At 32.4% G+C, this 26,958-nt stretch overlaps 3 protein-coding genes across 3 annotated transcripts; 2 read left to right on the forward strand and 1 right to left on the reverse strand.

Annotated features, from left to right (window-relative positions):
- Positions 1–4,042: 4,042 nt before the first annotated feature.
- Positions 4,043–15,717, forward strand: LOC141456195 (paired mesoderm homeobox protein 2-like). The gene is made up of 5 exons (XM_074131946.1): positions 4,043–4,221; positions 12,945–13,120; positions 14,185–14,302; positions 14,463–14,570; positions 15,336–15,717. Exons 1-5 carry the CDS (start codon positions 4,056–4,058, stop codon positions 15,455–15,457), a joined length of 690 nt encoding a protein of 229 aa, XP_073988047.1. The 5' UTR covers positions 4,043–4,055; the 3' UTR covers positions 15,458–15,717.
- A 2,498-nt stretch (positions 15,718–18,215) lies between these two features.
- Positions 18,216–24,892, forward strand: LOC141456220 (dual specificity protein phosphatase MPK-4-like). The gene is made up of 8 exons (XM_074131992.1): positions 18,216–18,803; positions 18,873–19,004; positions 19,130–19,226; positions 19,948–20,034; positions 20,310–20,458; positions 21,660–21,759; positions 21,953–22,230; positions 22,388–24,892. Exons 1-8 carry the CDS (start codon positions 18,692–18,694, stop codon positions 22,489–22,491), a joined length of 1,059 nt encoding a protein of 352 aa, XP_073988093.1. The 5' UTR covers positions 18,216–18,691; the 3' UTR covers positions 22,492–24,892.
- Positions 24,893–25,270: 378 nt separating this feature from the next.
- Positions 25,271–26,958, reverse strand: LOC141456205 (uncharacterized). The gene is made up of 2 exons (XM_074131956.1): positions 26,650–26,958; positions 25,271–26,518 (listed from the first exon to the last, which is right to left on the reverse strand). The coding sequence occupies exons 1-2, from the start codon at positions 26,668–26,670 to the stop codon at positions 25,412–25,414; spliced, it is 1,128 nt and encodes a 375-aa protein (XP_073988057.1). The 5' UTR covers positions 26,671–26,958; the 3' UTR covers positions 25,271–25,411.

Raw genomic sequence — 26,958 nt, forward strand, 5'->3', positions numbered from 1 at the left:
CACGTGTTCTTTAAAATTTAACTTTTGATTCTAAAATGTCAATGGCTAAAAGATATGAAGCTCTCCTCAATGAAAATGGAAAATGTTAGCTCAACTGGACATTATACAATCTTTATACTATTATCATCGTTATTACTATTTAATTTAAGGAGCATCAACATCTAAGGATATTCTCTACTTTTACAAAGCAATGCCGACATTCAATGCTTACTTCAAGGACAATCATTCATGTGTCTATCTTTCGAAAGTTTGCTGCAAGATTCACCTGATTGGCAGAAGAATCCTGGTAGAAAGCTTGGCCTTCTCTGAAGGCAGATTTTGACTCAATCTCAATCTGATTTTGAATCTCCATCTGCTGAAAATTGCTAAGAAACTAGTTTTATCAGTAAGTTAGTAGCTTAACATCTGCGACTCTGTCTAGATGTTCAGAGGAACGGTGTCCAACGCACTCCCATTAACAGATTTTATACTTGGTGAGATGGCATTTTAGCAATTTTCAAATTCATACATTGTAATCAAACTTCATAACTCAATTTCATGATATTGTAATTTCACGAATCGTAGCTCTAGCGTTTAAATTTAAAACAAAAAAAAATTAACAGTATATAAATTACTTGAAAAAAGAGAGAGAGAAGCTGATATACAATAAAACTTTATAAAACAAGATCCGTGCTTATCTAATATTTAGCCAATAATCAAAAGCAAAATAATAAATTAGTTGAGAGAAATGATCGTCTGGCCAAGACTGTTGTTTGGATACCGTGTAATTATTTTCTTTGTATCATTATAGTTGGCACTGGTGACTCTAATTTGATTAAATAACTAAACGAACGGTGTAATAGAGATATTTGATTAACTCAATGTTGTTAGTTACATCTTTATCAAGGAGTGTATTCATAAAAATAATGTCTCTCTTGGACAAGCATAAGGGTTTTCATGTAAGTGGGGTTTAATCTGTTTTAGTTTTAAATTCAAGTTAAATATGGTACGATTTGTTATTGCTGGAGAGTTTGTTTCTACTAAGTGCTTAACAATACTTACTTTTTGAAAGATAGAATAAGGGAAGGAAATAAACCTAATAAACTACAAGAAAGAATCTATCCAGGAGGATTAACTGATTCAAGCAAGATTGGGAAGGAACAACGTCTTCCTTTTCAAGCACTAAAATAAAGGTTTAATCCAAAAAAATAGAAAAAAGGTTTTGTTCTAACATTTAAAAATCAAGTAAATCTAAGAGAGAATTGTACAGAATGCTTTCTGCATTTATTTTCACTTTAACCCATCGTGTCACTAAGGAGGCACCCATTCTATCTTTTTTCCAGTTATTTATTTGAATTACTTTCAGAGCATCGCACCTTAGGTAGAATTTTATTACTCACTTCCTTCTGTGTACGAATAGTGGTTAAATGCATATTAGATGTTAAATATTTCTTTTCTTATTTTATCATCTAACCATTTTTCGCTAATAAGAGAAAGGCAGCGATTGAAGGTCGGTATTATCGTCAAGAAATTCTCAGAAATGGCGATTAGCAACAGAAATTTAAAGAAACAAAGAGTATTACAATCAATCTTTGGTTGAAATGAAATCAAATCCTTCACATTGGTTTTGGTGTTTAATCTGACTTCAACAAATTTATCCCAATTCTGTTAATAATTATAGAGGGATAGTCCTACAAAATACTTTGATAGCGTTTAAAAACTCGAGTCTCTGAAAATAATGAGAGCTGCGTAGATCAAGCGGGATTTAGAAAGGAAAACTCGGCAGCTGATAACATCTTTATTTTGAAGGATGTCGTTAAAATTAAAGTGGCATGATCGCTTGAAGAAAGTATACTGCTCTTTCAATTGATCTCCATTTTTACACTAAACCATTAGAGAAATTATGGTTGTATTTATTACTTATAAAGACTTAACCAGTAGAGAAAAATGAAAGAACGATTTTAAAAGTTTATACTTACTAGTTTTCTTAATACTTTTCATAAATGCACCAAATTATATGTTCACTGTTATAGGTTCACACTTGAGCCTGAGTTACACATTGTGCGCATATACATTCCATATTTACCTGAATTATGTGATCAGAGTCTTAACTTATCATGATTCCTGCTTTACAAAACTAGCTTCAAAACTTCTAAGAATTATTGTGGTTCAGAGACTGGTACTTCTGGAATCCTTGAAACGGTTGTATTCTTGCCTTAAATCTTGAACTACTAGAAGTCTTGACAGGACTAAAGCAATATTCTATTCTGTCATTATAATGAGTTTAGAAAGCGAGCCATTAACAATGTTTAACACAGCACGCTCAGTCTAGTTTTATTAGAATTAAAAATAAAATAAAATCAATTGAATAGTAATTAGGACTATCATGAGATAGGGTTAATAATTAAAACACAGGGCGAAGTGCTTGATCTGAATTACAAAACCTTACATCCTAGATAAAGTGTATACTTGCTCACTCTGTGATTCAGGGCAAATAGAAAATTTCAAACATTTTTCTGATAGGCGTTCCGAGGTTTTAAGACTAATATTTTGGTATATATACTTAGAATCAGAAATGGAATTTTATGTAAATGCCAGTAATTACCTGAGTTTACTAGGTTTTAATGAAAAAGCTGTAAACTTTTAATGTTATCAATTTGGTTTATATGTAGCTTAGGATTGTATAGTTTCCTAGAGGACTAGACATATCGATTGAATAAAAATTTTCCAAGATTTGAAATTTATTTCTTTAAACAAAAGCTATTTAATTTTGAAACTAAGAGATTCATAGATAGGCAACTCTGATTAATAGTAGTCTCTTGGAACTGTGGTCTGCCACTTTTATTTGCAAAAGTGCACTCTAGTTATATCGTACTTCTGCCCCGCTATAGATTTTTAGAAAATTCCATTCAGTTCTTATTGCATAAACAAATAATGAGAATCAGGGGCAAATACGAGCGAATTGGGCAGGACACCACACCATATCCAAAAGTTCAAACTTGAAAATCTGATTAGTTATAATAGTTATAAACACTTCATCGCCTAAGTTCATTGATACCCATGACGTTAGTGCACTTCCTCCGGGCAGCATTCCCTTGTTAATGAGGACACCGTCCATCACAGGATAAACATCACAGTATGGGAAGTAGAATTGGCGCGCGCGCGCGTGAGTGGGTGTGTAAAGAAGATCTTTTCTAAGCACAAAATTGCAGGTGGAAGTCCTAGCTTTCCACGTTGCCCATTTGATCCAGATTCTTCTGGATCTGCTCTATTAATAGTTGTGGTTCCTGGAGTTCTTCAGTGGAATTAATCTAACTGTAATTGTAAGAACCAAAATTTCAAATTTGGAGAAAATCGGCAGACCAAAACTGCTAACTTGTTGTTAAATAGGTTGCTTTTAACGTTTTTTTGAAAATGGTTCCTTTAAGTTTTGTATTTAATTTCTAATACAAATTGTGAGTTTCACTTTACAACTTTTAGAGAATTTATTTGTGTGAACTGTATCAACTGAAAGTCGTATGACACAACAGTCTTTTTCACAAAATTAGCACATTAACAGTTTAATGACAAAATAGGAAATGAAAATATGTTTACATTCCCTCTATAATCAGGAGTGTGGTAGTCCTTGTAAAACTAGTAATAACAATTTGGCAAGCAACGAATGAGATACTAGACTAGATGGGGAAGAGTTGGCTGAGCTATGTCTCAGGTGATCTATATTTGTCGTATAAATAATGTACTCATTAGTTGTGAGAACTAAAAGGCAGGGTAAAGCAGTAGAGATGACAGCGACGTTCTTGAAGTAGAAAACCTAAGGGAAGCAGAAAACACGCTCACACAGCCTAATTTACGGGCATTCAGAGGACTATTACCCCTCCTTCGGGCAGCTTAAAGAGTACACGTGTAAAAACACTAAGTACGGGCCAAAAAAGATACTACACTTTTGGAGTATATAATATATACTTGGTGGGCGTGCATTTTTGGAGGGGATGAGGCGGTGCCCCAAAAGTAGAAAGAAGGGGAATTGTACCCCCATCCCATGGGAGAAGCTCCCCTTAGCCAAAACAGTCGGAGACATGTTGGGTTTGGGATATGACTTATATTCGGCCGCAGTTGCCACAGAAAACTCGCGACGATTCTCTGTAACTTCTCTGCTTCAATTAGACCATGGTGGTGGAGTAGGCAATACAGCGACACCAACTTCCGCCCTAATAGGAACCTCCGGCGAAAGGACTGATGGAGGTATGCCATAAAAACCAATATATCTTTCATTTCCCACAATTGTTACACGTGATCGTACACTTCTGAGAAAACATAATTCCTGTGATTCCTTAAAAAAAAAACGCAAGATTTGGTATCCGCTTTATCGCAATCAACCGCAAAGCATCAACTGTCAATACTTATCTTTTAAAAAGAGATGAGGCAATCTAAAACGAAAACAAGTGGGTTCTGTACCAAGATTCCAAGCGAAATATTGTACAGCTAATGAACAGAAATCTTACTTTAACCCTTCATGACAAACAATAATTCATTTTACTTAACAGTAAGAGATGTGGGAATCACATTATTTTATGTTCTTCATAAAGTTATTGACTTTTTTAAATTGAAAAATTGAATCACATGCATAAGATATAGGTTACAAGCATGTACATATATATGTACTTTTCAATGTAATGTTTTAAGAAAATAATTATACCGTTGTCCAAAGCAACTACTAATAATTGAACTTCGTTCCGTAAAGAGCTCTTTTACTGAATTCAATTGTCTTCAATCGGAATTTTACTTACATATTTAATTAATTTCAGTTGATGGGACCCTGAATTGGGGCTTAAGTACTCAGCCTATCCCAACCTATTCTCAAAAAGTGCCTTTTTTAATTTTTCTCTATGTTTCAAATAATCTTATTCTTTCTTAACTAACAGTTAAGTCACCTCATTATTATTTATTTATTAAAGTTGAAACTTATATTTATTTAAACTCATCCAAAATCCAAAATTCTCAACGCAACAATCGGGTGTTAAACGATTACATCTTCTTACAACTCCTTCTGTCTCTCCGAAGTTGAACAAGCCATTTTTACAAATCCTTCTTGAAAAAAATCGAAGTTTCGACTTTATAATAGCTCAAATTATTCGTCATCTCCTAAAGAAATCCAATTCCTTCCTGATAAATTTCTATATTTGCTGTCTTAAGGAGCAGTTATAATTCTTCTTCCTTTAGTGCTACTCCATAAACCTAAGAAACCATCATTTTACCGTCCAATAAGTCTCTTACCTCTAAAGGGAAATATCTTTCAAACAACGACTCCTAAAACGCCAAGGTCTTTCCCAGATAATCAATTCGGCTTCCATTTTCATCATTCGACGGTCCAACAATCTGATTGCTTTGTAGACGCCATCTACTCTGCTCGTGAAAAAAAGTACTGCTTAAACACACGCGGACGCAATTTTCTAAAAAAAAACAGTTTTTTTGTCCTCAAAACCACAATCTACGGTGAAAATCCGATATTTTGTCTCTAACAACTGATAAATCCACCTTCATTAATAAGATAAAGTAATGTTCTAAAATTCTGCAATGAAACAATTTTCTCTTACTGAGTTTACTTTAATTAGTATGACTATAAATTATGTAATTCGCTAGCCAGGGCATATTTTACTGATTTTTACTTTCTGTTACTAAAAACAAAAAATTCTTTGGCTAGTACTGCACCTATAAAATGCAACGGTATAAAAACGGTATTCCAAGGAAGGGAGAAATTTTCGTTCTGAAGAAATTTTAGATAGCAAAGAATGTTCTTTGTGCAGGGTAAATTTGCTTCGGTTCTTCTTCCCAAACCTAAAATTTATTAGCAAAGTAATTGCCAACTAGCTAACTAGGGTGCTTTAAATTTCTGCTATGGCGTCATACTTAATTTCATCGTAAAACGATTTTGTAATTAACAAAGGAGTAGTTTTAAATAATTTCAAAGAAGATTAAGAGTTTTATTTCCATTGTGAAAAGTAACAAATAAATATTTCGCTTTCAGAATAGAATCATATCCCATCGGCTTCATGTAATAGTTTGAGGACTTTTTCCGCGCATGAAGAATTGCAGCAATAACTATTTGCTGAAATGTAAATTATATTTCTAACCCACCGCTTTTTTTAAGAATCTTGTAACTTTGTAAATAGTCATTAAGGCAATACATTCTTACTTTCTTCCTCATGTTCAGGGTAAATTTCGAAAATAGTGAATATTTCAACCAAGAAAGGTTGTGTTCGATATTTTACCTTCCAGGATAATTAATAAGATGAGTATAAATAGATTTAGAATTAATTTGAATTAATAAGAATGTTCGGTCTACTTTCCATCTTCTTTTGTCTTTGAACTTAACATAAACAAACAAAAGCACAAACTTTTATGTTTTCTCAGAAATATAACAAAAATTCACTATTAAAAAAAAATCAAATGAACCGAAAGACATCGGAGGAATTAGTATCTCAAGTATAAAGAAGCATGAACTAACCCCTTTCCAGAAAATAACAATCAAATAATGTATTCTGGAAAATCGCACTTCTTTAGCTGATCTTCTACATCCTTGCTACTCACTCAACTTGAAATAGACCTTAGATTTTTTTTTTTTAGATTTTGAAAGGCGGGACGGGACCCATGCCGCACGGCACCGCAGCCACCAGAGGCTTATTGTGCCTTCCCTTAAGTCTAGTAGATGAAACCTCCCCTTCTAAGAAGGTAGAGGGCTTTCCCTACCAGTTCCTTCTGCACAATAATCTCCTTTGGTCTCAAGGTACCAAAGATATCGTAGCGCAGTCTCTCGATTGCAACGCAATCGAATAGCAGGTGGAGAGGCCGTTTCTTCCTCTTCCTGGCACAATCTGCACATCGGTTCCGAGCTAATAAGCCCTATCTTGTGCAGGTGCTTTCTGAACCTTCCGTGCCCTGTGAATAGGGCTGCAATCAGAGTAATCTCATTTCTGCCCAAGCCCAGAGTTACTTTGGTTCTTTGTTTGCACAACAAGGGCATAACACTCTCGCTGTGTTTGACCCCAGGAAGCATCACCCAGTACTTTTCATGTTCTCTCCAGATCCAATCTCTGAGAGCCTCACGAACTTCACCTCTAGTGATCCCCAGGACTGGTTCCAGGGCAATGAAAGGAGTACTAACTCCATTCCTATTCACAGGGCACGGAAGGTTCAGATTTGCCTGTCTGGTAGGCATGCTGATTGACATGCAGGGGTCGTAGCTTAAAAGCTACCTCCCTTATGTGCAGGTCAGTTTTTCTAGCACCTTCAACAAGAACGATGATAGACTAATTGGTCTAAAACCCTTATCCTGGGTTTGAGTTCTCTTCCTTATATTGGATGGACCTTACTATTACATTTTCCAAGAGCCGTTAGGGATTTTTAGTGGTTACAGCTCGCTGAGAAGGTCGAGAAATACGAGTATAGTCTTATAACTAGAGGAACTATCTCAACAGTTCCTGGTACTGTTCTTGATACTTGGTTCAGTACAGGTAAATGAAGGCACTGGTTTCTAATAGATGGATGGATATAACCTTCTTGCAATCTACCTTCAGATAGCATAAACTATATTATTTACCAGTTTCGTTTACTTAACACATCATTTTAATTGCATTGAGCCCATTACATTTTAATATCATTGAGCACACACTATTTTAATGTGATTGTGCTCATACCATTTCAATATCATTGCGTTTAAAATTACATTTAAATGTAGTTGAGCTCATCAAATTTTAATGTTTACTACTTTTCCGCCTCGTAAGTTTTTCAGTCAAGTATGCTTCTTGTTCACTTATCAAAATGAAAGTTTTTAGCAATTAGTCCAGTGTATACACAGAGTGGGTATTCCAGATTAAAAAAAAAGTGTTAAAGCCTATTTGAGAAAATTCCCAAAATTCAGAACCTAAACCTAATCAGTTAAAACTTCTTTTTAAAACTTAGAATTATTACTACTAACATTTCTAAAAGTATCTTTCTTTGAAAACCTCTTTATCAAACAACAATTTCATAATTATTTCTTTTATATTATTTCAAAAATTGAAAACCATTCTAATTATAATACAGGCACCTGTGCAAGTGGGAAAAGTTAATAAAATACCTAAAACATCTTACAGAACCATCTACGCATCTACACGAGCTGTTTGACATATGAAGTGACTAATGTACCAATTACTTTTTTCACTTCGGCCCATTAGTAGACCCCTATTAACTTAGCGTTCCAAATTTACACTAAACCTCTCGTACTCAACGCAGTTCCTTGGTAACGCCAGCATACCCTTGATCACCAACTAAAAAAAAGAAGCTAATTTTCTTCATCTGCTCTTGACTTATGTAGCATATAACTATTTTAGCGATTACTGATCTGTTTTGCTAGGAGTGCTTCAGATTACTTGAGCTGGCTGAACAATTTTAAAGTTATGTTTAAACGGAAATGTCAATCGAACTGGAGTCAAATAATATTCCATTATTTACTTAAAGAAGATTTTTTATTTTTGTTCCAAGATTTTTTATTTTTGTTCCAAGATTTTTTATTTTTGTTCCAAGATTTTTTATTTTTGTTCCAAGATATGAAACTAGATTGCCAGTTACTTTAATAAATCTAAACAAATATAAGTATTAAGCGAAGAATAAAGAAAATCGTTGGAACTGTATTCGAGAAAAATACAAAAATATGTTAAATTGTTTCAGGCAAGTAGCAGTTTGTCGAAATTTTACTGTTGTATATTATGGGGTCAACGAGAGACCTAAGCTATTTTTTTAACCTGATCACACACACTTGTAAGACTAACCAGTACTAACATAACATCTAAATAACCATTTCTTCGTATTCAGGAAAACCTGCACGATCTCAATACTTCCACTTGCGATACGTAATCCAACATCCGTTTAAGCTAAAATTAACAAAGTTTTAATTTAGTGACCTACAAGTGTGGAGACGTTTCTGTGCAAAATATTGCGTAGATATAGTTTGAATGTGTTATCTTAGAAGAGTTCCTGGAATAGTCTTTTTTACCTGTCTGCGGAGCCTTTTTTTAGATTTCCTGGATTGGGAAAAAAGTGTCTCATCTTCTCTTCTTCAATATAAGGGAAGTTGTATACGTAATTCCACTCCTTTGCCACTTCAAGCCCTGTTTTCTCACTGTAGTAAAAATATCGCTTGTTCTTCACTACTTCGATTTAATTCTTAAAATGTCACCGTACAAAATGAACACAGCCTAACAATTTATCATGGTTAGGTTTGTACCTAATGATATTTTTTTAGAACTCGTTAAAATTGTTATCACACAGAGTGTATTACTGAAATCAAATGTTAAAAAATAGTTATACAAATGAACTGAAAGAAAAGCAATGATTATATATTAAGCGGGATGCCTGACGCGTCATGTCTTTCATCTATGACATATACCTTCAGATTTGTTATTGTTAAATTACTGTATTTATTCTGCAAGCAGAAAGTATTTCATTTATCTGAAAATATATTTTTCATTTCTAGGAGCGCCTAAATTAATTTCAACAATATGGGATAACTAATATGGGAAGAGTGTTTATTTAAGTTCAGCCTGTTTAGTAATAATCTCTAAATTTCCATCTCCAATGATTTTCGTTTACTTGAAATCTGCCTTCTCCTAATCGATTTATGTTTATGAAAATAGTGTTTATGAGAGAGCAGGAGGATTTCAAATACTGAGTGATGCGATTTAACGGCAGGTTATTCTGTAGTGCATTGTATTCTTTATCTGAGTAGAACCAGCAACTATCTAGCTGAAAATACCTCCATTCATGTTATAAGTTGTGACATTATCTTTTTTAATGACTCATATTTAATAGAATAATATTTGCAGAAAATCTTCTTTTCGTTTGAGGAATTATTGTGGATGGTTATTTCAGCCACAAATTCGGTTCAGGATTCTTAACTTTGCACCAGAAATAGAAAAAACAAATGTTTATAGATATTTAGTTGCAGAGAAAAATAATAATAATTATTTTTTATTAGTTAACCTAGTAGATAAATTATTTCTATATACTTGTTATCTTTCAGTTTAGAAACACCAAGCGCTAAAATATGCTGACTTTTGGGAAAAGCTATTTAAAATTTAAGTCCTGAATTCTATTATAGTGTGTGTTATGGAAATATGAATAGAGTATAGACATAAAGAATTGGTATGGATATCCGATTCGGATGAAGATGTCATAGTCCGCCGTAGTTAAACAAATCAGTGTTTTGCCCAAAAGTAAATGTAAAGATAGTAACCATAATTGTTTTATCTGTCATATCTTCGAGAGCCAGCTACTTTTGGAGTAATGCTCTTGTCTACCAACTTGTTCTGTTCTTGAAACACTTCTGGCCCGTAAAATAAGTCACCATATTCTTTCCGTAATTTTTACAACTCTACTTGCTTCAGTGATGCTATTTTCTAAATTTAAATAATTTTAACAAGCCAAATTTAAGGCAATCCTCTGTCCGTATGCATATACATAGTTTGCTCTACCTGAGGATCTTATTTTCAGTTTGAAGAGTCACATCTCCCAAAAAGCTCATAGTTTCTCCCCCATCGATTCTGAGTCTTACTATCTGATAAGTATGGCCTAGGAGTTTACATCTCATTATTGAGGTATTCTAGGTCCATTGCGTCCCACGCTGTCCCGCTGTCTAGTTGATAATCTAATTGAAATTACTTGTCTTATAAATTTTATATCGGTAAATAACTGCTTCTTATTTCTTGTTCTCAAAATTTCTTATTTTTTTAAAATTTGGTCTCATTTTAAGCCAGTACCTTTGAAATAATTTTCTACTTACTTCTCAACAATGCACGTTTCTAAATCTTTTTTCTGAGATTTCTCCTTCTATTAAAAGTTGATTTTGTAATAAATTATTCCATTATTCTAATAAATAATTCCACTTTCTCTTGTTGGAAATCTGTTTTTTTTCTTTGCTTTGATTGGCAAGGCGGGTGCAGTCCATTTTTGTATTTACTACAAAATCTTGGTATACAACTGCTTTTATTTTCTTCATCTTCTTGCACCCAAGAATTAAAAGCGGTAGAAAATTTGTACTAATGTAAAACTATACTCTCTAAAGTCTACGCTTCTTCAGCTGGCATTTTGCAATTGTTTAATCCAATGATTCTAGTCAGATTTTTAAAGAAAGCTTTCTTGCCTCTTCTTGAATTCCTTACAGAATATTTACATTTGTAAGATTATGTCTATCTCATTACATATTAAATAATAAGTCAAATGTTTTGGCCTCTGTTTCAGATTATTTATACCTTGCGATTTAGGAATATGAATATATTTATATATATTTACTGGATATATATATTTAGCAATACATATATCCAGCAATTTCATTCTAGCGCCGAGTTAATTTATGCTAATAAATTAAAAGATTAATTTGTAAAACAAAATTCCGATCAACTATCTTAATTAAATTTTGGCCATTTGTGGTTTCATAAATAAGTTTTGGACAAACTAACTTGTCCAAACTTATAACTTGTTTATGCTACTATTATATTATTACTTAAAAATTACAATTTAAACAAGTTACAATAGTACAATCAATGATATTAAATGACTGCGAAACATGAGAAATCTCAACGTTCAAGGTTCATTAAATGATATAATCGAATTATTACTTGTATATTAATATGTATGCTTACATACTCACTAAAATCCTTATAATGAGGAAGATTTGAATATCATTTACATGATTTTACGAATTAATGTGGTGTAACGGCAGAAGTGTCTATTAATTAATGTGGTGTCTTTTGGAGAGAGATATCGTTGAAAGTTATTTGGCCAATCTTAAGTGATTTCACTTTTAAAATGAGGGAAGGAATCATTGAGTATATGTTACAGTTAAGTGATTTTGAGTTTGTATGATAGAGTATGCACTTTTAGTTTCTTTTGCGCTTTGTCGGCGATGTCGTTAGCATTTACTTAATTATGATCCGGAATCCACTGAATTGTAAGATTTAGTTGAGTTTGCTTATTAAGATAGCTAAAGTATAAAATAAGTGATTGTTTTATTTTTTTTTGTAATCTTTAGAATTGTCAGGCAAGCTACTTTTGAATCCGTTAGGATAACTATTTCGTTTCTGTTTAGGATTTGACAGTATTCTATTGCGTTTTTTTTTTTTTTGCGAATATTCTGCATGGCTAATAGTAAGGTGTTTGAGTAGAACGAATTCCCCACATCCTACTTGTGTAACTATTTTGTATGCGATAGTTATAGTTAGGAACGGTATACGTGTTACATAGATGTTATATCGTTTATTAGATTTTTTTTTTGAAAGTTATTATTGACTTATTTAAAATTATTTTTAAGAATTTAAACAGAGTGATGGTCGTGTAAGTCTTAAGTTCATTATCATTTATGTGCGCTATTTTCTCCATCCTGCTTTCCAATTTGTTCTTCTGGGTTGCCAGCTATTATTTCCAAGATATTCGGAAACTTATTACCATTCACTCCTTGTTCCCTTAGTGTGTTCCCTTAATTTCTTAACTGATCATGACTATACAGAGTTGAAATTGAGTATTTTCTAGAATTAAAAAGGTTTCTTTTATGAATTATGTTGAAAATAGTATAGCATTACTGGCAAATACTTTTATACCAACTGGGAGAAGAGGCCTGAGTTGCAAAAAGATAAAATATTTCATCATGACCACGCGCCTGCCCGCATCTTGAAGCAGTTTCCTCTCAAGTTCTGCTATTTTGCATTAAAATATATATACATAATTACAATTATATAATACTATGATATAATAATCATATAATATGATAAAATTACAGTGATTAAATAATAACCCATCTAAACTTACAAAAACTAGACCTGGAAAGTATATTTAAAAAATTTCAGTGAAGTTTGTAGATGCAAGTTTTCTGAATAATTTTTAATGCTTCTGACTAGTGCAAAATAAACTGCAATTTTTTATTTATTTATTTACAGAAGATGACTGCGACAGCGAAGAGAAGAAAAAAGGTAAACCAAGACGTAATAGGACTACCTTCTCTAGTGGCCAATTAGAAGCTTTGGAACGAGTATTTGAGAGAACTCATTACCCTGATGCCTTTGTACGAGAAGAATTAGCAAGAAGAGTTGGACTAACAGAAGCAAGGGTACAAGTAAGAGGATTGACCACAAATAACAAAAAAATTATTTGGAATTGATCTTACTATTTGTTTTGTTTTTCAATTGTTATTGTAAATAACGAAAGTTGACTTTGTAACTGAACATTATTAAATAGTAATAGCAACAACGTAGACAACTCAAACAGAAAAAGACAATATAAAACCAAATATTTCATAATAGCAAACGCCAACATGTCATAGGCCAGAATTTATCAATCTAATTTCTTAGATTTGAACAATTTTCATACTTTTTCTTCGTACAAGACAGAGAACTTACAGCTCTTTCAAGGATCTTATATCCCAGTATAACAGCACGAGTAACGCTTACACTGAAATCCCAAACACTTGTAAACCATTTAAAGAACCCACAAAAATTCTGGATTTACGGAAATGTTGATATGTTATTTTCACAGGCAACCTCTATCTGATCACTCACTTTACATACTCAGTAGATTTTACTTTATTGCTAATCACTCTACAAAACCAACCAATATAATCTAGAGAAGGATTTTTTAAAGCAAAAGTGATTTAACCATAAATTTATGGGACTCGTGTTCTTGCTAGATTCATTTCAGAACAAAAAGGTTTACTGTATCTTTCTGCTTAATTCCTTCCTTTGATTTCCTTGACTGAAGATAGTGATTTGTACAAATAATAGCGAGTTAAAAATTTTTTACAGTGATTTCCTCTACAGAATAGAATTCGCATTTAAGAGCGTCAAACATATGATATTTTTAGATATCAGTTGATTAGGTTTTAGCTATTCTCCACTGCATGGTTAATCAAATCGACTTAAGGAATTGACAAACATAAATTCATGATAAACGTTCTAATCAAATTCCTTGCAAAGGAATTAAGAAGAGTAAAAGGAAATACGGGATACGTACCTTGGAGTCAGAAAACTGGTAAGAGTTACCTCAACCAGAATTCGCCAGCATCCTTTTAGCCAAATTGCCCAGGCTGCACCGTCTCTAAGCAATCTCGCAGGGAGGCGAGGTTGGCTTGAGGATCGTGGACTCAGAGTTAAATATAATTATTCATTTTAAAACATTTTTCAGGTATGGTTTCAAAATAGGCGCGCTAAGTTTCGTAGAAATGAGAGAAGTATTATGTCACAAAGAGGATGTGATGTCATACCTCCTGAACAACCCTTAGCTCCAAGACCAGCACCACCAGGTTAGTAAAAGGTAATACATATTTGTGATTATAGCAAGAAATAATAATGTTCACTGCACAGCGGATCATAATGAGCAATAATAATTATCACATAGAGTTGAAGGTTTTTTAAAAAATTAGTTATACTACTGCTATTCATTTTTTATTTTTGGTATTTTAGGCTCTGGTCTAAATTGCGAATGGAAACAACCTATGGTATCTTCGAATCAACAGTACTCTATGTTATCAACCCACCAGTCGCAACCTCCTTGTTCTTTCATGTCTCCAGGTAATTATAATTAACCTTCCAGTATAACTAACTAAGATTTTCCATTTATTTCCATATTTATGAACTTTTACTTCCAAAACTGGCCGACCTAATGGGTATGATCAAACCCTGGCATGGAAATATAATGTTAGAACGAGGACGTATTTATGTTCACAATTAGATCTAATTTTTAAGTCACGACCAGTAATGACTGTAATACTCGAAATAGTGGAAGTTAGTTATCATGCTTTAGCGAAGTCGTTTTGAAATTCCAAACTAAAAATTTAGGAAGATCCACTTACAAATAAATAACTGAGATTATGTAGTCACGCACGTAGAATCGCCACCTTTCCTGCGCTATTTCTGGTACACAATTATTATTTTCTTTTGCTTTTTCTTAGGAGAAAGTATTTTTATGGTGTAAATTTCGATTTATTATTTTTTTAACGTTTGGTTTGTGTAATTAGCAACAAGAGACAAGTTGCTTTCAGAATTAAATGATTCTCATTCAAGTCATTCACTGAAAATCTCTTTAGTCTATTAAAAGTGTTATTTCTATGTTAAGACCCAATGTTCTTACAGAAATTGTCGTTAAAAAGACATTAATTTGAACAATAATTAGAAGTCTTATATAAAATTACCTTAAAATTTTACAAAATCTTTAAAAATTTCACAAATTAATTTATTCGGACACAAAGAAACAGATTTGAAATTAGCGTGGACTTTCTTTTTAAAGATACCTGTTTATTTGTGAACCCTACGGATTACATATAATACCTTTTACAGGATTGTCTGGATATCCGCCAACTTCACCACTTCCTCATACAGCGCCTTGCAGTATATCTTCAAGCATTGCTAATCTACGATTTAGAGCACACGAGTATAATTTTCATACCACACATATTTAGCATTGATAAATATTGTAAATAATCTTGTATTATATTATTAAATGAAATTCTGATTTCGCTCTAGAATTTTATAAATTCTATTTTATTGTTTGTCAACTAATTTATGAGAATTGTAAAGTTTTTTCTTGAAATTTTAAATACCTGTAAAGTAATCAAATAATTAACAATAATGAATAATCGATGCGAACTTTGTATTTTTTTTAAATTAAAATAACTGTTCTTGTTGTAACTGAACTTTAAAATAAATATATTATTTAACATGTGGTGATGACTCCATTTTTTTAAAAAAGTAATTACTTTCATTACTTTAGCTATAGGAAAATAAAATTAAAAACAAATACATTCCTTCCTCGTCTTATTTAACCGGTACCACAGCTACCTCACGGGCCGAGATCAAGGGAGGAACTTCAACTTAAATTCTACATTATTGACGCTCTACCCACCGATTTACACCTGACTCTGTACCGATTAGATACTCAAAAACCCGAAGTGCTAAGGTGTTAACCTCTCAAGAAGACCATTCCATCATCAAAGAACATTTGCGCGACCAATCTAGTAATAAAAAGAAAACTTCAAGTATCAAATAAATAAGATGTTAAATTAATGTTCTTAAAAATTCGTAAATGAGCGAAAAACCTTTAAAAATTCTTGATTATTTATACAAACTGTTGGAAACTTTCAAACGACTTGTCATTTCCACCTTCAAATTTGGAATTTTTTTTTAGTCATCCAGTCTTTGTGCCGTCAGCATTCATTTATAAGGGATCATTAGCTAATTATTTGGCCATTGCCAAACGTTTAACTATCTACCTACAGTATTCATTTTGACTAATCATAGACTATTTAAAATTACTGCAATTCATATATTGTTGAAAAGAGTAGGTTTACATATTTTGATTTAATTTTGCAATTACTTCAAACCTGGGCGCAATTAGAGTTTTAAATTTTTCATGAATGTAGAGAATATAACTTTTACCCTGTTTATAAAGGGCTATCTTATGATCTGAAAGAGCGTCACACTACCTTAGAAATGCCTTATCAGTTAGAGCAAAATAAATGGTTAATGAAAATATCTGAAGTATATTAAAATTGGATAATATCCTTCTGTTCCATAAATATGAGATAGAAATCTGTGAGTTAGGTGGCGAACAGATTGTTATTAGGATCCATCATTTTCCGACGATTGTGCCAGGTTGTATGGACTTTGATTGGAACACTTCGGCAAACACCGTCTAGAACGCCAAGAAATTATGGATTTTTTTTTAAATTATAGGGATTGGCTAACTTTGAACACTATAAAACAGCCTATGCTTTAGATTAATTACGCTTAGATCAATGGTAAAAAGTAATTTGAATCCTATGATGTTTTCCCCCATTTACTTTCTTTGAATTTGTTACATTTTATAGTTTTATTCCTTTTCTGATATGTAATCTGTTATACATATGCTAGGTTCTAAGTGAGTTCTTTTGGTTATTTATACTTTTTATTATACATGTATAAAATTTATTATATTTTTATTTATTTATAATATTTTCCTTAACTACACAATATTTTTTTAGGTAGTCAATCAACAAATTTAACAAATCAATTTGTTCAATAAATTTTCTGTCAGCAATGTTTGACAATGCTTTTAAAAGTGACGGCTTTAAAAGATTTTAAGTTTAATTTATTTAATTCATATAAAAATAAAAATGTATCACTAACTACGGTAACTTTTTACATTGTAGTATTGTTATATTATAATATAGTATTTAATAATACTAAATAAAATATTTAGGTAGTATTCGGAATGAACACAATTATTTTCTTATAAAGGGAATGGCGTTGCTATCTACTGGAATTTTTATAAACTACTGAGTATTGTAGTTCTAACCAAGGTCGCTAGATAGCACGAAAATGAATTTTTAAAATTTTATTCGGCGTATTGAAGGGATCCTGAAAATAAATTTTTTTTTTTATTATTTACTTAAACTTCCAAGAAATTCACTCAGCATATCCTCCCTGTTCGACTATCATCAGGAGCGCATTAAAAGGCATTCGTTAAAAAAAAGGTCAAATTCTAGAATAAATTGTTAAACTGAATGAGAACGGTCAATTCAATACTGATTCTTGTTTTGGATAGCCAAGGTATAAATTATTTACCTCTCATATTTTTGCCAACGTTTCGAAAATATTTACTTCTATCCTTAAGGTTGCATACTGAAAAAACATTACGCGTTGCGAAACAAATCAAATATAATTTATTATATTAATTAAACCAAAATGTTTTCCTAACTTTATAGCAACAAAAAAATTGTGGAATAATACAATGATAATTTAAGGAAAATGCTATACATTTTTTCTATTTCTTTTATCATCTACTTGCTTTTTCAAATATCTAATGTATACAAGTGATGTATTGAATACATTGGATGTACAGAAAATGCACCTAGAGATTTATGTAATGATTCGTTTACATATACTAATTTGTACAAAATACTATATTTATATTTATTTTATATAATACATTACGCATTTATTTATTTATTATTGTATTTCAGAAAATAAAGAACTTATCCTCGATTGTTGTACGCTTTATGTTTTTTTCAATACTTAGGAGACTAGAGAGCTGGACGGCAAAGTGGACCAATTTTTGAACAGTCAAAGCAGAGGATCAACCTACTTAATCAGTAGAACTGAAGGAAAAGAACTAACAATTCTGAAAATAGTATTTTAGCAGAACCGCGACATTGCTACCATAGACTAATTTTGAACAGATTAGTGCCATGCTCTTTATGTCATGCTTTTTACTAAGCAGACGGAGGAATTAGAGTACATTGAAGCCATGATCTGATAGCCATTTCACCCATTAATTATAGATAACTGGATTTTTTTTTTTTTTTGCGGAGGCAATGTTTTTACTCTTGCAGGAGGGTAGTTTTCTTTATTTGTTTGTGGGCCAGTCACAATTTAACAATGGACAATTTAAAAGTGTAAGGTTTTTTTGTAGGGAGAGGTTATATGGATTCACAGGAATAAAACTGACCTGAGAGAGGGTTTGATAGTTGCTTGTTTACAGGAGGTATGACTCTGTTATCCAACCAAGGTTGCATTCATTCAGAACTGATCAATACCGTAGGCTCTGTTCTGAAGTTAAGTGAACTTGGATGTGAACAGTAATCATAACATACTTGTTATACTCAAACTTTTTTTGATCAAAAATCACTAGTTTCGTTTAAATCTCAGAAATAGTTATGGAAAACTTAGAAAAACAGATTTCGAAGAAACAAAATGCCATACTACTGAGAGAAGATTTTGATGCAGGACCTTCTAATTTAGATCGCATAGAACCTGGGCTTTGGCTAGGTGAGTGTGACATGCCATGTAAATGAAATCTAAGCGTTTGTTTTGTATTATTGAGTAACTGGTTTTTAGGAAATTTGACTGCGGCTATGGATTTAGAAATTCTGGAGCAAATTAAGTGTAATCATATATTAACCGTAGATTCTTGCCCTTTACCGAAAAATATGTCTGTTTTACCTGGCATCAAAACAAAATTTATTCAAAGTAAGTACCTTAGATTTGTCGCATTTTTGAAGTACACGAAAACCATTTTATACAATGCATCTACACATTCAAGCCTCCTGAAACTGTATTATTTTTTATTTAACTAGTTCATGCTTATGTTACAGTCACCGATATGCCCAAAGAAGATTTGCTAAGCCATTTTCAAGGAGCCTTTGATTTTATTAAAACTGGACAGGAGAATGGTGTCGTTCTTGTACACTGGTAAGTTTCGCACTCAGAAATATTTCCAAATCTTGTGTGTTTTGATTGAGTTATTTGCTTAAAATTCAGAACAAATTAAAGATTCAAGGCTAGTAGTCAGTTTCTTTATTTTAATTAATTGTATCACTTTTAAAGACAACTTTTTAAAATCTTTGGAACAATGTATCGTCTGACCATTAATCTTTGAACCAAAGGTTTTGTCCGTAATCATATTTCTTCGAATTCCCTCTTTGGATGAGTTCTAGATTTGGAATTCTGACTAATTTGTGAAATATGAAATTTTTAAATAGTCCATTTTCCTTATTTTTTGTTTTCTTGTTAAGTAGGTAAATTACATTTTAGATAGTGAGAGTTAGATTAATTGAGTTGCAAAACTTTTATTTAAACTGAGTAAAAAGATTTTTCAAGGTTTTACCGAGGAACAGTGGTTTAGATGTTTTTTAAAGATAATAATAAAAATAATCTACAATTACTTAAGTAATGTTTTCATTCGTGTATGCCAAATCACTAGCATTGTTGTTATCAGATGCTTCATTGTCTATAATTTCATGATTTCTTGTAACACTTTATTTTTGCCGTTTATAGTTGAAAGTTTTTTTTTCTTTTATCTTGTATTTATTTAATTTTCATTGCGTATTTTACTTATATAGGTATTTTACCACCATTTTATTTATGTGTGTGGCTCACACTTTTCAACAATGCTTTATTTGTCTTTTGATAGTTATTTCGGAGTTTCCAGAAGTTCCACAATTGTCATTGCATATATTATGAAGAAATATGAAATATCGTATGAAGAAGCCTTTGAAAGGTGATAGAACTATTAATTTTTAGAATAATAACAATAATGTTTTCTTTATTAAATAACGATACAAAATAAACAAAACATAATGAAAAAAAACTAAGAAAAACAACACAATGCATGGACATTATGTCCGTTTGCAGTTACATTACACTTTATAAATAACGTTTTCTTATTAAACCACCGGATTCTAAATTTTTTATAGAATATTTATCTTGATCTTTTACTGCTACTTAATAAAATACTTTTATTAAATAAATTATTTAATTTAATCTTTACTTCAGAGTTAAAAGTAAGAGGAAATATGTTTGCCCCAATGCTGGTTTTGAAGCGCAGCTAAAACTGTATGAAACTATGCACTGTTCAATTGAAGAGAATAACTGGCAGTATATATTATTTCGCTTAAGGATTGCAGCAGCAAAAGTAAGGCAAGGTAAGAAATAATTATTTATTTAGATCATCTAAATGTAATTAGTCCTAGGTTTCATTCCTGTTCTCGTTCTTAGATGTATTTAATTTTAATTTCTAGTAAATTATTGCTGTCACCAAACGGGGTGGAAAGGCATTTCGCCTAATCGACAAAGTTGGAGCAATCCAAAATAGATTAATAAATAAATAACATCTAACAATGGAGCTCTGAAATAAATATTAAGACAGGGCTCACCAACGCACTAAGAACTTCCATTACATTGTTAATTCCTTCTTTAGTTCATTGCCGATCCTAATTTAGGTAGTGTGTAATTTTAAGAAATCTTGAAGAAAAATAAAAGTGGTTAAAAAAATAGTAGTGAACTTAAAAAAAATAGCCCGGACCATTTTAGTGCAGGCTAATTCACGCAGTTTACATCATAAGTAATAGGTAGTAGTGTCTTAAGGAAGAGGCATCCGTTATGATTTTTCAAATTTACAGATTTAGAGGTGCGTCGAATAACAGTTAACAATTTTTATTACGTTTTTACTAAAAGAGTTGTTACTAGATTTATTATGCTCAAATTGTATGTATTGTAGTGTAGCATACAGTAATCGTATGTGAAGGCTCTTTGCTTTTATGTACAAATAAAAATATAAATCTTACTATTTTGATAACTGTAACGTAAATCGGAAAGAATGTGCCATACTAACAGCGTTTTTTTTTGTTTTTTTTAATGATTAATCTAACGGTGCGATTTCAGATTTTCATTATCAAGAATATGCACCAATTTCCATTATCATAATATACATCAAGACTTACATTTTGATTTATACTCAAGAACTTGGGATTTTCTTAAACTGGAATGTAGTGTGTGTGAAACTATTTTATGATGAAATGCATTTTGAGGACTTTCGCAAAAGAAAAAAATTAATTTTCGCCCATATTTCATCTTATAGAATGGATTTCTAAAAGAAAACATCATTCAAAACAATAAATAATTAAAATATAAAAACCCTTTCACAATTTTGAGCTGATTTGCAAAGTAGTAGGAATTCCTGTTAAACTAATAAAGGTTTTTTTAACCTTTTTTTAATTACATGACTAATCATTACTAAACTTTAATTAATTTTTGAAGATTTATTATAAATAACACACTCAACTAACAGTTATTCTACCATCAATTCGCACAATATTGTTTCTAATTTAAATTTCATGTTTTCAGTTAAGATCCTACCTACTGAGTGTATGAGTGTGATAAAGCCAGATCCTGCATTGATTACCGTAAGACCGGATCCATTGGTGTATCGCTGTTGTAAATGCAGGTGTGAATAATTAGCTAAACGTTGCCTTCTTATACTTCTTCTGTTCTCTTCTTTAAATGAAAAAAAAGTAAAAAATTGAGACAAAAATGCGACTCCTAAAACGATTGGACTTTGGAGTATAATCTTTATTCATTTGTTACAGCTATGCCTAATTTTTTTTTCCCTCGCCCATTATAATAAATAAATACCATAGGAGAATTGTGGCTTCGGCGAGAAACATCCTTCCTCATGAAATTGGTCGGAGAATGTCTTGGAAGAGGCCGTTTTTCGACCCTCAAAAAGCTGCTGCATCTGGTCCAAATGAAGAGCATAATGAAAAGGGAGGAGAGCAAAAGGTGGAGCACAAACTATGCAATCAGATATACTTTGTGGAACCTCTTGCCTGGATGAAGACAGTAGCCCACAGCGAACAAGGACAACTGAATTGCCCGAAATGTGATTCCAAACTTGGATCCTTTAGTTGGATTATGGGTAATCCTAATATTTTTTCTGCATTAAACAAAAACACTCAAATAATCCCCCAACTTGCATTTTCCTCTCCTTTTCCACTTGGATTTTTTTTTTGTATGTTGATTTCATGTTTGAGAAAACGCAGTATACGTATTACTTACTACACAACCTTTTTTAGGTTGCCAGTGCCCTTGTGGTTCAAAAGTAGCGCCGGCTTTCTATTTGGTACCTTCGAAGGTTGAATGGAGTAACATGGTAAAAAATATACAGGTTACACTTTAATCATTTGTATTCAATAATGAAGTAAAAACCATGTTTTATTTTTCGGCGATAGCTCAATTGAATAATTAAAGTTGTAAACTTTATTTGAAAAAGATTCTATTGAGAGAGACCTTTTTTAGAAATTATGGAAAAATCTTCAGAATTTTGAAAATATTCCAGAAATTAAAAATACGTAAATGTTGGAAAATGTTTTCCCTTCTATCCTAAATATTCTTAATCCTCCTAACCCTGAGCTTTCAAGGAGAGCACTAAATACTGCATTCTACTAAAAATATTCTACTAAAAATAGTTGGTAGAATCCGAGCATGTCCATTAGTTTGTGACAGGTGGATCAGTCGATTTCCTTTGTGATAAATTGTATCCTCTTCAGGTTTCATAAGAAATATACCGTGTAGAGTTTTCGGTTTCAGAATCTTGTTTGTCCACTATTAAAAGTTTGTCAGGCTGGGTAAAGATTATTAAATATTGGTTTATTTCTTGTATAAACTCAATATGGTTTTGCTTTATGCCAAGTTTGCTTTGCTAAGCTGCAGTTTGATGGTGATTCGTGTCTCGCATCTGGAATGGTGGTCGCTTTCCAGGCATAGATAAAACTTATCAGTCTGTCTGCAGTTATTATTTAAAGGTATTACTACACTGTCATCAACTGTTTTCAATACATATTTATTGTCAGGAATAACTGTTACATATTTTGAAGGAATTGAATTCTACTTAAATACTCCATATTTAATTTTAGAGTTTATCGGAATACCTAAACTGTAAATGATATTTTTTAAGTGAATTTCACAAGAAAGTGATATTAAGTATTCATAAGCTAAAATATTTTTATACTTAACTTCTAAAGGCATTTGTTCTTTATAATATTGAGAAATCTTTTCAAGTTCTTGATAGAGATCATGGGCTGTTATTATGTTTGGATGTAGGGACTTAGGTTTGCAGAAAGTTATAGAATTTTATACTTCTAGCAACGTATTTAATATCAAGTTATATAAAATTTGCAATTGGTGGAGGGTATCCTTTACAATATTTATTTTCATTCTATAATTAATTTTCCTACTAAGTTCACCATTAAATCTTATCGTCTCTAATGCCTTCTTAAAATTATTGTTATATTTTGATTAATAGAATATTGTTTACTGAGTTGATCTTGGAGCCTAACTTTGTTTTCTTTTAGTTCTTCGATAAGTTGTTCAAACTTTTCACCGTCTGCGTGATCTAGATATCCGGTTATGGCTTTTATACACTTCCCAGCCTATTGATGATACCTCTTTTGTTTCTGTTACTAGAATTAATTCTAATATTGTTAATTTTATCTAACACCGCGTTCTTTGTATAATTAAGAACCTTAAAGGAAGATTCGAATTCCTCGTAAATCGTTATATTCCGTTTGGTATATAAAATAACTTTAGTGGATTGGTTTTCTAAAAGATCAACTTCTACATATAAGTCTGTAAGGTTGTAATAGTGTATCAAAGTGTGCGTTTTTGTAGAAGCTTGGCGGAGCCTTGCTTTATAGGTAAGATGCCTGCGTTTGCAGTGGTATCCTTTATTATTGACTTTTTGTATTGCTGGGAAACTGTGGGGTCTATTTATTAACTCGTTTATTTCCTCTACCCTACTAATGAAGTTGCTTAATTGCTTCCCGTTTCCATTAAAATTTGGAATGGTTCAGTAAATGCTTTTGAGATAGTTGCAATTTTCGTTTTTTTTGGAAGGGGGTATTGTAAACTTGAAAATATTTATCAATTTATAACAATTTAAATTACACAAATAAGTTTAGAACAATAAAATATTAAAATCGACCAAAAATAAATTTATATTAAAGTAAAAAAGTAAAAGATTTGTTAGTTATAGTTTGTTAATAACAAATTTGAAATTTAAGTCGTATTAACAATACAAGAATAATAATTATATTAAATTATTAAAAATAATTAAATTAACAAGTTTTGTTTTGAAGAATTTCTTTTTATACTTCGCAATAGTATTGAAAACAGACTTACAGTGCCAATACGAAAATGATAGACTGCATACTCTTGATTATAAAAATTATTTTTTGAACTTCTTGAGAGGTGGAGGTTCTTCTGATAGTTAATCGTTGAAACTAATGGAGCATTGTATTCAGCAATTTTCCCGATATTGATAGATAATTAATTGGTAGTTGAAGTTGAAGTCTTTCTTTGTTGAAGTCCTACCGACTGCGCCAGTTATATTTTTAAATAAAACAGCTGTGTTTTTTTGCTATGTAATTTAACAGAGAAATACAAAATTGATGTAGTTAATATTCTCTTAACTTATAACAATTAGGGAACTCTATTGTCCTTACACTAAGAAGGTGCGAATAAGAATTAAATTATAATTATGATCTGTAGATAATATAAAGTACATACAGACATGATATTAGGAGGTTTCTCGGTAATGCACACATTTGCACTTATGTTGGCATTGCAAAAATTATATGCAGCTGCTTAATCAGTGAAATAAAAGTTAACATTTAAATTTGACAAACTATAACTTATGTTATAGTTAGTATGTACATAAATTTAAGGCGCATCAAGAGCTGTCACTGTCGCCAAAGCTTTTTTCAGTGCACCGCCGGTTTCTGGACAGAATTCGCTCATTAAAGACAGCAGTAGACAGTGAGTTTTTAGAAAGAGAAAATTTAAGAGCCAGCAGCTGGATTCGAACCCATCATCTCCGCATGTGAATCTATTTCGCTAACTGCACAGCTAATCTCTTTTCTTACTGCTAATTATTATAAGGATAAAAAATGTAGAGAAAATTAGATTATTATTTTATATTTTTATTAATTATTAACTTTAATATACAATTATAAAATGTAAACAATTTATTTATTTTGGTACAAAGAATTTGGCGTGTTGCAAAGTAGAAAAATAATTTTGGTTTTCTGCATTTCATTTCGTCATGAGCATTTCGGTTTAGGTGGCGGGCACTTAAGTTTTGGTGGAGGGCAAGGTGGTGGGCACGGCGGGGGACATTTAGGCTTAGGTGGTGGGCAAGGGGGTGGGCACTTAGGTTTACTAGGCTTTGGGCAGTCGGGCTTTGGAGGTGGACATGGTGGTGGGCACTTAGGCTTAGGTGGTGGGCAAGGGGGTGGGCACTTAGGTTTACTAGGCTTTGGGCAGTCGGGCTTTGGAGGAGGACAGGGTGGTGGGCACTTAGGCTTAGGTGGTGGGCAAGGGGGTGGGCACTTAGGTTTACTAGGCTTTGGGCAGTCGGGCTTTGGAGGAGGACAGGGTGGTGGGCACTTAGGCTTAGGTGGTGGGCAAGGGGGTGGGCACTTAGGTTTACTAGGCTTTGGAGGTGGACATGGCGGTGGGCAAGGGGGTGGACATGGTGGCGGGCAAGGGGGTGGGCACTTAGGAGGTGGACATGGTGGTGGGCAAGGGGGTGGACACTTAGGAGGTGTACTAGGCTTTGGAGGTGGACATGGTGGGGGGCAAGGGGGTGGGCACTTAGGTGTACTAGGCTTTGGACAATCGCGCTTTGGAGGTGGGCAAGGGGGTGGGCACTTAGGAGGTGTACTTGGCTTTGGGCAATCGGGCTTTGGAGGTGGACATGGTGGTGGGCAAGGGGGCGGGCACTGGGCTTTTGGTGGTGGACACGAAGGAGGACAATTAGTTTTTGGTCGGCAAGTTGGTTTCGGTGGAGGACATTTGTCTTTTTTTGGACATTTGGGCTCCGGTGGTTTTGGAGGACATCTCGAGCAGCCCACGGCTTCCATCGGTATTGTATAAAAAAGATCTAATGTTATTAAATTTTCGTTGAAATAGTTTACTGGAATGATCCGATAATTGTTTAAATCAATTCTTGATATTTTCACATTCTTCTCATAATTTACATTTTCGACTTTCGGTTCCCTTTCGGATGTCAGTGATGATAAATTTGATTTGTCCAAACTTTGTTCCTCATTATTCAGTAAGTAGATTGTGTCAGCCAAACGTACCTTGAAGTTTGAAGAATAAACCCTTTGCTCTATGAGTTGAGAGAGCATACGTGAAGAAAGTTTCTGAAACACATCTTATACTGCTTAATTCATCACTTATAAAGTAGTAGTAACTTGCAGTGAGTATGTTACTTAGTTGTTATTAATATTATTCATTTATTGACATTAAAAAAAAAATAATAAGACAAAATTACCTTCAAGCTCCGAGAAAACATTTTTTCTGTACCTTGGATTTCTTCTGATGTTATGAAATTGTCATATTAAAAATTTATCATTGTGTATATATTATGTTAAAAGTAGGCCTTAAATTTTGTGTCTTGATAAATTTAATATTTTTCTATAATATTATTATCATATGAATGATATATGTGCCATGTTATTAATATTAAAAAATACCTGATATTCTTGCAAACATATTGGACGGATATTTGTAATATATTGTATTTGTGAAAATGGACGTAATAATCTTAATAAACATATAATAAAGAAGGCATCTTCTGTTT

This window comes from Rhodnius prolixus, unplaced genomic scaffold, assembly GCF_049639745.1.
Source record: "Rhodnius prolixus isolate KJV_2025 unplaced genomic scaffold, Rpr scaffold_1, whole genome shotgun sequence".
Lineage (NCBI taxonomy): Eukaryota > Metazoa > Arthropoda > Insecta > Hemiptera > Reduviidae > Rhodnius > Rhodnius prolixus.

What these genes read in the sequence shown, in the direction of transcription:
- LOC141456195 (XM_074131946.1), top strand. Translation starts at nt 4,056, where the DNA reads ATGTTGGGTTTGGGATATGACTTATATTCGGCCGCAGTTGCCACAGAA. An exon ending in CGGCGAAAGGACTGATGGAG is followed by an intron (nt 4,222 to 12,944) that starts GTATGCCATAAA and finishes ATTTATTTACAG; the next exon opens with AAGATGACTGCGACAGCGAA. An exon ending in TAACAGAAGCAAGGGTACAA is followed by an intron (nt 13,121 to 14,184) that starts GTAAGAGGATTG and finishes AACATTTTTCAG; the next exon opens with GTATGGTTTCAAAATAGGCG.
- LOC141456220 (XM_074131992.1), top strand. Translation starts at nt 18,692, where the DNA reads ATGGAAAACTTAGAAAAACAGATTTCGAAGAAACAAAATGCCATACTA. An exon ending in CAAAACAAAATTTATTCAAA is followed by an intron (nt 19,005 to 19,129) that starts GTAAGTACCTTA and finishes CTTATGTTACAG; the next exon opens with TCACCGATATGCCCAAAGAA. An exon ending in GGTGTCGTTCTTGTACACTG is followed by an intron (nt 19,227 to 19,947) that starts GTAAGTTTCGCA and finishes GTCTTTTGATAG; the next exon opens with TTATTTCGGAGTTTCCAGAA.
- LOC141456205 (XM_074131956.1), bottom strand. Translation starts at nt 26,670, where the DNA reads ATGTTTTCTCGGAGCTTGAAG. An exon ending in TGTTTTCTCGGAGCTTGAAG is followed by an intron (nt 26,519 to 26,649) that starts GTAATTTTGTCT and finishes GATGTGTTTCAG; the next exon opens with AAACTTTCTTCACGTATGCT.